This window comes from Mustelus asterias, chromosome 8, assembly GCF_964213995.1.
Source record: "Mustelus asterias chromosome 8, sMusAst1.hap1.1, whole genome shotgun sequence".
NCBI classification, from domain to species: domain Eukaryota; kingdom Metazoa; phylum Chordata; class Chondrichthyes; order Carcharhiniformes; family Triakidae; genus Mustelus; species Mustelus asterias.
Window position 1 is genome coordinate 84,642,853 of NC_135808.1, and position 13,202 is coordinate 84,656,054.

The following is a 13,202-nucleotide window of genomic DNA, read 5'->3' on the forward strand; positions in this document are numbered from 1 at the left end:
TCGCCCTGGGGGTGGGGGGCGGTGTTTCCCGCGTTGCAGTACTGGCTTCGCCCTGAGGGGGCGGTGTCTGGGGCGTTGCAGTACCCGAGGGGGCGGTGTCTCCGGCGTTGCAGTACCGCACTAGCCCAGAGGGGGCGGTGTCTCCTGCGTTGCAGTACTGGCCTCGCCCTGAGGGGGCGGTGTCTGGGGCGTTGCAGTACCCGACTGGCCCTGAGGAGGCGCTGTCTCCGGCGTTGCAGTACCGGCCTCGCCCTGAGGGGGCGGTGTCTCCCCCCCTCCTTTATCCGGCCTCGGGCTCGTGGCCGCTGTGAGTTGTAACGGCTGTTACTCCAAAATGGCGGCGCTCCCGTATCCGCAGGCGGCGATGGGCTCCGTGTTCCCGCAGCAGGCCCAGGGGATGGGGGAAGAGCGGGAGCTGCCGACTCTGGAGCCCGATGAGATCGAGCGGCGGCTGGAGCGGACCAGCAGGGAGCTGAGCAACAGGCGGAAAATCCTGGTGAAGAACCTGCGGACGGACAGCAGCAACCAGGTACTGGGGAGGGAAGTGGGGGTGGAAGGAGTCCCTGGGCCCAGTCAGAGCCTGCACTGGGGGGGTGGGGGTGGAAGGCGGCTACTACTACAACAACGCTTTAAAATGTCGGCTCCCCGCTCTTAACCAGTGTTTGTATTAATATTCCGCGCTCAGCTTACCTGCTCACAGCAACTTCTTCACTCGGGGGCAACTTCAGCAGCTTCTGCCATTGCTCAGGTCTCTCTCTCACACACACACTGCCTTATCTACAGGTTAAATCTCTCCCTCTTCAACTTTTAATCCGAGCTAAAGTGAAATCCCAGCGGATCTTAAGTTTAGTTTCCAACGCGAGTTGAGCGGAATGCGCATTTTTTTCCCCTGCCCTGTGTTGGAAGTGGAAAGTTTAAATCTGCAGTCAGGTGTGATTTAAAACTTGCAAGTGCGTGTTTGTAACGTGGAGCCTCCTAATGTCGGCTGCCAAGCTGTGTATGATTTTTCTTTAAAAATCGAGTAAACTCGATGCAGAGAGGACTGAATTTACAAAGCAGTGCTGCGTAAAATCATATTTTCATCTGCGTGGTTGTATTTCCGCGAGATATTCCTGGTTTCGTTCTGGTTAACGTGACATTTCCACCCTCTTCTCTCTCTTCCCCCCCCCCCCCGTGCGTTTTTGATCCTTTTAAACTACTTGTAGAAAGTGAGTGTGTGCTCAGTTTTTTTATTTTCCTTCAGAAATGATCTGTACGGGATTTTTAAAGCACGTATCGGATATTGGACAATCCTGTACAATTCTTTTTGTATCCTACAGCTGTTGGTTTTTCAAAGCCAGTCTTCAACATCGTAATATTACTGGCTGCACAAGCGTAATCAAACAACAAATTCCATAATGAGCAGTGCTTTGTGGTGGCATTGTACCTGGTTATATTACAACCAAGATTTTTGTTATGTAATTACCATGTCACCAATTTAGGACACAGCAGGGCACCTTCTAAATAGTGAAAAGCTAGGAACAGTGTATGTTAGGGGAGTCCAGGTACTCAGATCATTAAAATGCCATAGACACTTAGAGAAAATAAAGGGGAAATGAAAGTTGGCTTTTATAGCTAGAGGGATATAAAACAAACAAGGGGATTGAATCATGCTGGCTAGATCACACCTGAAATACACCTCTGGTCACCACACCTCAAGAAGCATATACTGGCCTTGGAGAGAGTGCAGCATCAATTTATCAGAATAATATCTGGTCTCTAAGGGTTAAAATACAAGACATGATTCTACAAATTATAATTGTATTCCCTGGAATTTAGAAGATAGAGAAGAGTTGATAGATTCCTCAACCAATGGAAATAGTTTCTAAGGGCAGGATTTTCCCTGCAGGCTTTTAAACTTGACTGTCAGGCTGCAATGTGGGTCAGAAGCCTGCACTGTGTGGGTGCAATCATTCTTTAATGTTCCTCAGAACAGCCGATTAATGGCCGAAACAGCAGGTTCATTTCAAATTTAAGGATGGGGGGTGGGTTTTTGAAGCTGGAGGGAATTTGATTGCTGGTGCTTTGGAACCCAGGAATAGGTGAGCTGTACAGGGCTTGAGCACAAATAAAATCAAGGTTGCCACGTAGTGTAGTACTGAGGAAGTGCTGCCTTTCAGATGGAACATTAAAACAAGGCACCATCTGCCTACTTGGATGTAAAATAACCCAGAGCACTATGGCGAACAACAGAGGAGTTATCCTGGTTAATGTTTATGTCAATCGATATCATAAGATGATTACTTGGTGTTTATCATATTAAACTTATTAGTCAAAAATGTAATGTGGCTTATTTACGCTTGGCCGAAGCAATATGCATTCAAATACAAGGACCTGTTCCCTGCAATCAAAAGGAATATGCTCAAGCCTTGCACCTTCTTTGAATTGTCTCGAGACCTTGGGGAACCTATGGTCACTTGTTTTCTCCATGGCAATACCTCAGCCAATCAGAGTTGACTTGTCAATCAATCAGCACTTTTTTTCTTGTTATATAGAAACGTAGAAAATAGAAGCGAGTGTCAGCCATTCGACCCCTCGAGTCCACTCTGCCATTCTGATCATATTCAATATCCTGATCCTGCCTTCTCCCCATATCCTTTGATCCCTTTAGCCCAAGAACTATATCTAATTTGTTCTTGAAATCACACCGTTTTAGCCTCAACTGCTTTTTGTGGTAGTGAATTCCATAGATTCACCACTCCGGGTGAAGAAATTTATCCTTGCCTCAGTCCTAAAAGGTTGACCCTTTATCCTCAAACTACAACTCCTAGTTCTGGGCTCCCCCACCATCGGGAACATTCTTTCTGAATCTACCCTGTCTAATTCTGTTGAGATCCCCCCCCCTTGCTCTTCTAAACTCCAATGAATATAATCCTAACCAACTTAGTCTCTCCTCATATCACAGACCTGCCATCCCAGGAATCAGCCTGGTCACTGCGCTCCCTCTATAGCAAGGACATCCTTCCTCAGATGATAAGGACACCAAAACTGCGCACACTTCTCCAAGTGTGGCCTCACCAATGTCCTATACAATTGCAGTAAAACATCCTTATTCCAATACTCAAATCTTCTCGCTATCAAGGCCAGCATATCACTTTGTTTTCTGCCTACTGTACCTATGCACTCACTTTCAGCAACTGGTGCATGAGGGCACCAAGGTCTTGCTGAGTACCCATATCTCAATTTACACCCGTTCAAGTAATGTCTTCCTATTATTGCTACCAAAATGGATAACTGCACATATATCCATATTATACTGCATATGCCCATTCAGCCTGTCCAAATCATGCTGGAGCATCTCTGCATCCTCCTCACAGCTCACCCATCCAACTTTGTATCATCAGCAAGTTTGGAGATTATCCATTTAGTTCCCTCTTTCAAATTATTAATATAGAATGTGAACATTGTTGTGATCATTTCAAATTTTGCATTCTTGTATTTGTCTGAGTAGCAGCATCTCTGTTCGGCATTATCACATTGTTTATGGGAGTTTGCTGTGTGCATAGTGTGTGCTTAATTGCCTACATTACAATAGTAACCACATTTCTAAAGTATTTATGTAGAACTCTTTAGGAAGTCCAGTGGTCATGAAAGGCACTATATAAATGCAAGTCCTTTTTTCCCCAATTCATGTTCACTTGAATGCCCTTTCTTTTTGCTCCACGCAAAGTTTGCTGTTGTAGGCATTTCTCACCCAGTGAACTGAAACGTGACCTTACTTACACAGTACTCTGGAATAGTGGGTTTCAGGGTGAACAATGATGAGCTTTGCACTCAAATTGGTACTGAATACTATTGCACTTTCCTGATTTCTCTCAATCTCTAAATTGACTATTCAGAAGATATAGGCTAAAAACTATGAATCAAGTTTAATTAATAAAATAAAAAAGGAACATATTGTGAGATTTTCAATCTGAAGTCAGGATATAGGAAAAAAGGATGGTATGAAGAAGCTTGAGTGGGACAAGGGAAGTTTTAAAGTATTAGCCATGGATGCTACTCAAACTAACCTTAAATGATAAAGCACTGATCTCTTTCATTGTGGGTGGTGGGGCAATGTGACGGTTGAAGTTGGAGGCGAAGTACTCTACAAGAGTGTGCTCCTATTTTGATTTTAGAATCAAGCAAAGCACGAGCAAGAAATTGAGTATATGAGAGTAAGCTAGGAAGAGGCAGAAAAACAGTAATTGGGAAGAGATACTGAAAATACACACATGAGAACTAAGGAAGTGGCAGTGATAAACAAATACGAATCTGTTCTTTGATTTGATTTATTGTCACGTATTAATATTCAGTGAAAAGTATTCTTTCTTGCATGCTATACAGACAAGGCACACCCTTCATAGAGAAGGAAAGGAGTGCAGAATGTAGTGTTACAGTCATGGCTAAGGTGTAGAGAAAGATCAACTTAATGTGAGGTAGGTCCATTCAAAAGTCTGATGACAACAGGGCATTGATATGTGACCTCAGACTTTTGTATCTTTTTCCTGAGGGAAGAAGGTGGAAGAAAGAATGCCTGGGGTGTGTGAAGTCCTTGATTATGCTGGCTGCTTTTCCTAGGCAGCAGGAAGTGCAGACAGAATCCATGTATGGGAGACTGGTTTGCATGATGGACTGGGCTTCATTCACGACCCTTTGTAGTTTTTTGCGGTCTTGGACAGAGCAGGAGCCATATCAAGCTGTGATACAACCAAAAAGAATGCTTTCTATGGTGCATCTGTAAAGGTTGTTGAGAGTCGTAGTGGACATGCCAAATTTCCTTAGTATTCCGAGAAAGTAGAGGCGTTGGTGGGCTTTCTTAACTATAGTATTGGCATGGGGGGACCAGGAGAGGTTGGTGATCTGGGCACCCAAAGACTTGAAGCTCTCGACCATTGATGTAGACAGGGGCATGTTTTCCACTGCGCTTCCTGAAGTCGATGACTATTTCCTTTGTTTTGTGTACATTGAGGGAGATATTGTTGTCGCACCAGTTCACCAGATTCTCTATCTCGTTTCTGTACTCCGTCTTGTTATTGTTTGAGATCCGACCCAAATCGAGTTGGAGAGGAATTTGGCCACACAGTTAAATGTATAAGGAGTATAGTAGGGGGCTGAGGACACAGTCTTGTGGGGCACCTGTGTTGAGGATGATCGTGGAGGTGGTGTTGTTGCCTATCCTTACTGATTGCGGAAGATCATGGAAGACCAGAAATATTCCAGAAAAAGTGGGGAACCAAGGGTCTGGAATGAGGGATTTAAAATACTTTATTTAGTCCAGTATTACTAAAAAAAAGTGCCCTGGTGTTTTAAAATTGGTAGCTACAGAGCTAGTGAATACATTAGTTTTAATTTACCAAAATGCTCAAGGTTCTCGAACAGTCCCTGATGGTTATGAAGGTAGCAACTAGCTGGGAGTTATAGACCTGATCTGCCATCAGTAGTAGAAAATACAAGAATGTATTAGAGGAAAATTATAGAATACCTAGCAAATCATATGATTTGGATGGAGTCCATATGGATTTAGCAAATGAAAATCTTGTTTGACAGGTTGGTTACATTTTCTGTTGCAGTTAGTAGAGTAGATAAAAGAAAATCAGTGGATGAAGTATATTCAGTTTCCAGAAAATATTTGATGGGGTTGATATGCACAATAAGGGCTTATGGGTCTTGGAGTAATGTATTAACATGGATTCAGAGATTGATAAATGGACAGAACAAAGTCCAAAATTTCAGAGGAATTTGTTTCAAAATTGAGCCCTATAATTGTGGATATAATCATTCTAACAGTCCCTGACTAGAAAATACTTTTTTGAAAGTAGGAATTGGCTCATAAAACCAACTGATTGCTAAAAGCACATTCCAGAAGCTTCTCTGATAAGACTGAACATAATTGATTTCACATAATTAAATATATTTGATTTAAACCTTGAAAACAAATGTCAGCTGCAGTTCAAGTTGGTAGCACTCTTGTCTGAGTCAGATGGTTGTGGGTTCAAGTGCTACTTGAGCACAAAATCTAGACTGGCTGTCTTTTGGATGACATGTTAAACTGGAACCTTGTCTGTACTTGGATGTAAAATTTCAAAACAAGACTAGTCAAAGACCAATGGGGTCCTCCCTGGTAACTTGACTAACATCCATCTCTTAACCAGCACCTGAAACAAATGATCTAATCATTATCTCGTTGCTGTTTGTCAAATTTGCAACCATGTTTTGTACATTGCAACTGTAACTACATGTAAAATAACTTAATTATTTATAAAAGTGCTTTGGGAATTTTTTTTAAAAGTTTGTTCATGGGATGTGAGCATCGCTAACAAGGCCAGTATTTGTGCCCAACTGCCGTTGAACCACTGCACTCTGTGGTATCGGCATGTTGTCAGGGAGGAAGTTCCAGGGTTTTGACCTAGTGACGTAAAAGTCAGGATGTTATGTGGAGGGAAGCTTGCAGGTGGTGGTTTTACCAAGAGCAACCTTTTAGGTGGTAACTCCCACAGGTCTGGAATATGCTGTTGCATCTTGTAGGTGTTACAGATTTCTGCGTTTCTGTGCCATTAGTGGAAGGGCATGAATCATCGGCATGATGTGCTAATCAAATTGGCTGTTTTGTTCTGGATAATGTCCAACGTTTTGAATATTGAAACTGCATTCATAAGAACACAAGTACTAGGAGCAGGAGTAGGCCATCTGGCCCCTTGAGCCTGCTCTGCCATTCAATAAGATTATAGCTGATCTTTTCGTGGACCCAGCTCCACTTGCCCGCCCGCTCACCATAATCCTTAATTCCTTTACTGTTCAAAAATTTATCCTTGCCTTAAAAACATTCAATGAGGTAGCTTCAAATGCTTCACTGGGCAGGAAATTCCACAGATTCACAACTTTGTGTGAAGAAGTCCCTCCTCAACTCAGTCCTAACTCTGCTCTCCCTTTGAGGCCATGCCCCCTAGTTCTAGTTTCACCTGCCAGTGGAAACAACTTCCTTGATTTTACCTTGCTTTTATTTTATCTGTTCCCATCGTAAGCTTATGTTTCTATAAGATCTCCCCTCATTCTTCTGAATTCCAATGAGTATAGCTCCAGTCCACTCAGTCTCTCCTCATAAGCCAACCCTCTCAACTCGGGAATCAACCTAGTGAATCTCCTCTGTACCCCCTCCAGTGCCAGTATTTCCTTTCTCAACTAAGGAGACCAAAACTGTACACAGTACTCCAGGTGTGGCATCACCATATTTATGTGGCTGGTCCAGTTCAGGTTCTGGTCAATGGTAATCACCAGGATGTTGATAATTAGGGCTTCAATGAATTTAATGTCAAAGGGAGGTGGTTAAATTTTGTTCATGTTGGAGATGGTCATTACCCACAACTTACCAGCCCAAGTTGGAATGTTGTGCAGGTCTTGCTACATGCTGGTATGAACTGCTTTAGTATCTGAGGAATTGTAGATGGGGCTGAACACTGCAATCATCAGCGAACATCCCCTAATTCTGACCTTATGTGATAGTGCCCTGGACACTACCCTTGAGCAGTCCTGTGATCATGTCCTAGGGTTGAGTCGAATGGCTTTCAACAATTACAGCCTTTTTAAAATTCCAGCCAGTGCAGAGCTCCCCCCGATTTCCATTGATATCAATGAGTTTGAAATGAATTAAGAATATTTACTGGAAAAAGGTAGTTACGAAACAACATGCAACATGAATTTGCAGATGAAAGTAGTGTAGTGCATATGGACTTTCAAAAGATGTTTGATAACGTACAAAATAGGCTTATTAGCAAAATGAAAGCCCATGGGGTTAAAGGGAAGTACAGTAAGAAGTCTCACCACACCAGGTTAAAATCCAACAGGTTTATTTGGTAGCACAAGACACAAGCTTTCGGAGCACTGCCGCTTCATCAGGTGAGTGAGAGTTCTGTTCACAAACAGGGCATATATAAATACAAACTCAATTTACAAGATAATGGTTGGAATGCGAGTCTTTACAGGTAATCAAGTCTTAAAGGTACAGACAGTGCGAGTGGAGAGAGGGTTAAGCACAGGTTAAAGAGATGTGTATTGTCTCCAGCCAGGACAGTCAGTGAGATTTTGCAAGCCCAGGCAAGTCGCGGGGGTTACAGATAGTGTGACATGACCCCAAGATCCCGGTTGAGGCCGTGTGCGGAACTTGGCTATCAGTTTTTGCTCAGCGATTCTGCATTGTCGTGTAGGCCACCTTGGGGAACGCTTACCCTCAACCGGGATCTTGGGGTCATGTCACACTATCTATATTCATGTATTTGTCAAGACGCCCCTTCAAAAGTCACTTTTGTATCTGGTTCTACTACCTCCCCCGGCAGCGATTTCCAGGCACCCATCACTCTGTGTTTATAAAAAAAAAAGAAAACCGTGCCTCATACATCTCCATTAAACCTTGCCCCTGGCACCTTAAAGCTATGCCACCCAGTAATTGACTCTTCCACCCTGGGAAAAAACTTCTGACTAGCCACTCTGTCCTGTGGGACTGTGGTGACTTTACCTTTAATCTATTTCGGATGTATTTTTAAGACTACAGCTCCTCCAATGCATTCCAAATCTGAACCTCAAACCATCCCCACCAACTTATTTATCTGACTTCTGAACATTTCCTTCTCCTCAATGTATTTTAATCGTTACTTTAAGTATTTGATTGTGCTTAATTAAATGGCTAATGTTTATTTTATTTTATGATCTAGGAAGTACATGAATTGTTCAAAGATTATGAATTGAAGTACTGCTATGTGGATAAGAACAAAGGAACTGGTAAGTTGGGATTATTTCAAATGTTTGAGGAACGGATCTTGACCCTGACTACCATTCACCAAGAATGAGTGTTTTTGGAGGGGGATAATTTCTTACATTTTTTTGTTCTCTGGTTAAGATACTTGCATTCTTTTCCAGGCCTTTAACGCAGCCATTGTCACAGCAGCAGTCCAAGAATCTTTTCATTGCTAGCACTCAGTAGTAACTATTTCAGCAGGTGATAAGAGGATACTGAAACTGCAATGTTTGTTGAAATTAGTTAAAATATTCTGGCTTTTCTGCCAAAAAATGATATGACTTGGTTTGACAATTGGCATGGAGCTTTTGAATTGGATTCTGATGTTGGTGTCAGCATGTAGGATTTTAAATTGGCTATTTCTATAGCTCAGGGGCGGCACGGTAGCACAGTGGTTAGCACTGCTGCTTCACAGCTCCAGGGACCTGGGTTCGATTCCCGGCTTGGGTCACTGTCTGTGTGGAGTTTGCACATTCTCCTTGTGTCTGTGTGGGTTTCCTCCGGGTGCTCCGGTTTCCTCCCACAGTCCAAAGATGTGCGGGTTAGGTTGATTGGCTTTGCTAAAATTGAGATGCGTAGGTTAGAGGGATTAGCGGGTAAATGTGTAGGGATATGGGAGTAGGGCCTGGGTGGGATTGTGGTCGGTGCAGACTTGATGGGCCGGATGGCCTGTTTCTGCGCTGTAGGGTTTCTATGATGATTTCAGTGCCGGCCAGCTGCAAACAACTGTCATGTACAACTGGGAGATCTGATGTGACACTAGCTTGAGGTTGCAGTTTAGCCTGGAAAACCAAGATGGAAGACTTTCTGACACATGCATCAAATTAAAAGTTTTGTTTTGTTCTGCTTTTTTCCATTTCTTTAGAATTATTACAGAATCCTTAACAGTGCAGAAAGAGGCCATTGGGCCAATCAAGCCTGCACTGACAACAATCCCACCCAGGTCCTCTCCCCATGACCCTACATATCGACGCTGCCAATATCCCTGACACTAAGGGGCAATTTAGCATGGCCAATCCACCTAACCTGCACATCTTTGGACTGTGTGAAGAAACTGGAGTCCCTGGAGGAAACCCACACAGACACCGGGTTTGGGGAGGGAGAAATGTGCAAACTCCACACATTCAATTAATTGGATTTAAAGCTGTAAAAGTCTCTCACTTCAGGAGGACAAGTGTGAAAATATCCAATGTTAATCTTGTGTTTTTAAAGCTCCGTTTCAACCATGAAAATTGATTGCACAATTTATACCTGGGTTAAAATAGCATTTTGATTTACCTGTAACCACAAGTTTAATTGTCTTGATAGTCATTTAAATTGCTTTGCGTTTTCATTTTGAATAAACCAGATTAAGCCAGTGGTGAATAATTTAATTTTCCTTGGTGATTAACACCAACTTTAAAGCAATTTAAAGTGCTACAGGCACTAGAGTCTGCCTTTCTTAGTGGAAATAAAAATTCTAAATGGAATGCTTTTCCTGCCCATGCTTGACAGATTCCACTTCCAGAGACAGGGAATGAATCTGACTTTGCAAACAAATGATAGACCCATTTAGTGTTTCCTTGTGTAACTGCAACACTGGTGTCTACTCAACAATGTGGAAAATTATGCAGCTATATCATGTCCATAAAAAGCAGGACAAATCCAATCCAGTAAATTATCACCCCCATTGGCCGCCTTTCTATCATCAACAAAGTTGTGAAAAGCCAATCAAGCAGTGCGTGCTCAGATTGGGGTCCACTTGGAGCTCAGCTATGCACCTCAATAGCCCTGGCCCAAACGTGGGCAAGATGAATTCCAGAGGTAAGGTGACAATGACTGGCCTTGAATTCAAAGCAGCAGGTAACTGTATATGAGAGTTTGGTTTTGGAGACGATCACCTCAGTCCCATGGCATTGCTTTTGGAGTCTCTCAGGACAATGTCTTGGGCCAACAGCTGTTACATTAATGACCTTCCCTCCATCATTAGGGTTGCTTGTCAGTGATGGCACGGTGTTCAACTCCATTCATAATTCCTCACTTAATTGAGCAGTCCATGACTGCTGTGTGGAAAGAGGCTACCTAACTGGCAGGCAATGACAACTTTCATTATGCGGAAGTCTAAACACTTCACTTGGACAATTAATGACATTACCATAACTAATCTTTACAAACAACTTGCTGGGTATCACAACTGAGAAACTCATGACCCATTTTGAGGCTGGTGATTCTATGCTGAATGGTTCACCTCCTGACTCTCTACCTTTCAAGACACCAGTCAGGAGTGCAATTAAGTACTTTATACTTGCCTGATGTTGCAGCTGCAAGCAACTTTCAAGAAGCTGAACACTGTTTAAATAAACAGTCTTCTTTGTCAGCACCCCATTTACCAATTTAAGCACCAATCTTTTCAATTTGTACTTTCTATAGGATACATCACTGCAAATTTATCAAGATTTCATAAATAGCACCTGCCAAACCAGTGATTACCATTGCCCAAAAGGACACAAATAGCAGCAGGAGTAGATCATATGGTCCCTATGAGCCAGCTCCTCCATTCAGTCCGATCTTTGATTTATTATTGTCATGTGTATTGTGATACAGTGAAAAGTATCTTGCGTGCTATACAGAAAAAAACATCTCTTAGAGTACATAGGGGAGAAGGAAAGGAGAGAGTCTAGAATATAGTATTACAGTCAAAGCTCAAGTGTAGAAAAAGATCAGTTTAATATATGGTAGGGCCATTCAAAAGTCTGGCAGCAGGGAAGAAGCTATTAAGTCAGTTGGTACGTGACCTCAGACTTTTGTATCTTTTTCATGGCTGGTCTTGGGCTTCACATCTATTTCTCTGCACATTCCCCATATCGCTTCATTCCCTTGAGTCCAAAAATCTGTCTATCCCAGCCTTCAATGTATTTGATGATGGAGTATCCACAGTGGCAGAAGATTCACAATCCTATGAGTGAAGTAATTTCTCATCTCAGCCCAAAATGATCAAAGATAACAGACGAATGAGATTGTTCCTAAATTGGGAAGAGGGCTTTGTCATACAGAAGTTAAATGTAATGATTTTGATGAAGATGATTGCACAGATGGTCATTTCTATGCATATTCTTTTCAAAGGGCAAATATGCTTTTTCTTTGAATCAATTTTTAAGTTGCATTGTGGAACTGAGCTAAACCAAATTCAGGCATTTCCAGGCTCAATTTTGAGCGAGTTCTGAATTGGCTGATTTTGTTCTAAATAGCACAAATGTTAAAATTAGCATTAATGACTAGAGAATAGAAAGATGGATCGGTTCTTTCACACTTGTTGGTTATTCCATATGTGGGGATACTGGGTAATAAACATTGGGTTTGATTTTGATGCTGCCATAGTCCTGCACAACTTAAGGTAATTAAGGATGGACAATAAATGTTAGCTTTGCCAGTGACACACATTCCAAGATAGAAAAGGAGAATCGAGACTTGCATGAACTATTCATGCTATAAGAAAATTAAATGATAACCTTTCAGCATGTTAAACCCCTGTTTCCTCCAGTGAGTGTAATGGGGTAGTTTGCACTAGTATAGCAAATGTTGCCAAAATGGCCCATTTTCTCATGAACCTATTGACTAATTGCAGACCAGAACCCTGTGATACTTGACTGTCAGTCATATTTCTAGTTAGCATTTAGCTTACAAAGTTAGTTATGTTGCACTGTAAATTTTATTCACTGTACTCCCAAAAATGTACTGACAAATACTCCCACAGCACCAGAATGAATTTCTCAATTTCCCAAACTAGCCATTGATTTAAGCCCTCTAATATTTGAAGATATTCAGCCCTGCAGACGCTGAGCTAGGGGAATGGGTAAAGGTGATGGGTACAAAGCCTGTATGCCATAGCAAGGGAAGAATTGTGACTGAGGAAAGAGCATTTTCAGAAGCTCTTAGAAAAAGTTCATGTCAGCCTTGAGTTGCAAAAGCTAGAAAAAGGGAATGAGTCCTCGCAGGAACTGGGATGAAAAGAAATACAAGCACTGTAGTGCCTGCATGGTTGTTTTATTGAACTTCTCTGTTCTGTTTGCAAATGTGGCCCTGAACTTCCAGTCACTTGCTAATTCCACTCTGGCACCTTTGTTCTTTTTGCATGTTCCCACCTACCTTTCACCCCCTTGCTCACCTCTGCCTTAAAAATATTCAAAGACTCTGCTTGTGGAAGAGAGTTCCAAAAACTTGTGACCCTCGGAGAACATTTCTCATCTCTTAAATGAGAGACCCTTTACTTTTAAACAATGGTCTCTGGTTCTAGGTTTCCTCGAGGAAACATCCTTTCAACATCCATTCTGTCAAGACCTCTTAAGAATCTTGTATGTTCCAATCAAATTGCCTCTTGCTTTTCTAAACACCAGCAGATACAAGTCTAGCCTGT

At 42.3% G+C, this 13,202-nt stretch overlaps 1 protein-coding gene across 6 annotated transcripts in view; it reads left to right on the forward strand.

The window, feature by feature from the left end:
- The first annotated feature begins 294 nt into the window (after positions 1–294).
- Positions 295–13,202, forward strand: part of raver2 (ribonucleoprotein, PTB-binding 2) — a 75,244-nt gene continuing 62,336 nt past the window's right edge. For all 6 annotated transcript variants that reach the window (XM_078218413.1, XM_078218412.1, XM_078218415.1 and 3 more), the window contains exons 1-2: positions 295–529; positions 8,727–8,793. In XM_078218413.1, the coding sequence (XP_078074539.1) occupies positions 335–529; positions 8,727–8,793 (262 nt within the window). In that variant the 5' untranslated portion in view covers positions 295–334. The remainder of the gene's footprint in view (positions 530–8,726; positions 8,794–13,202) is intronic.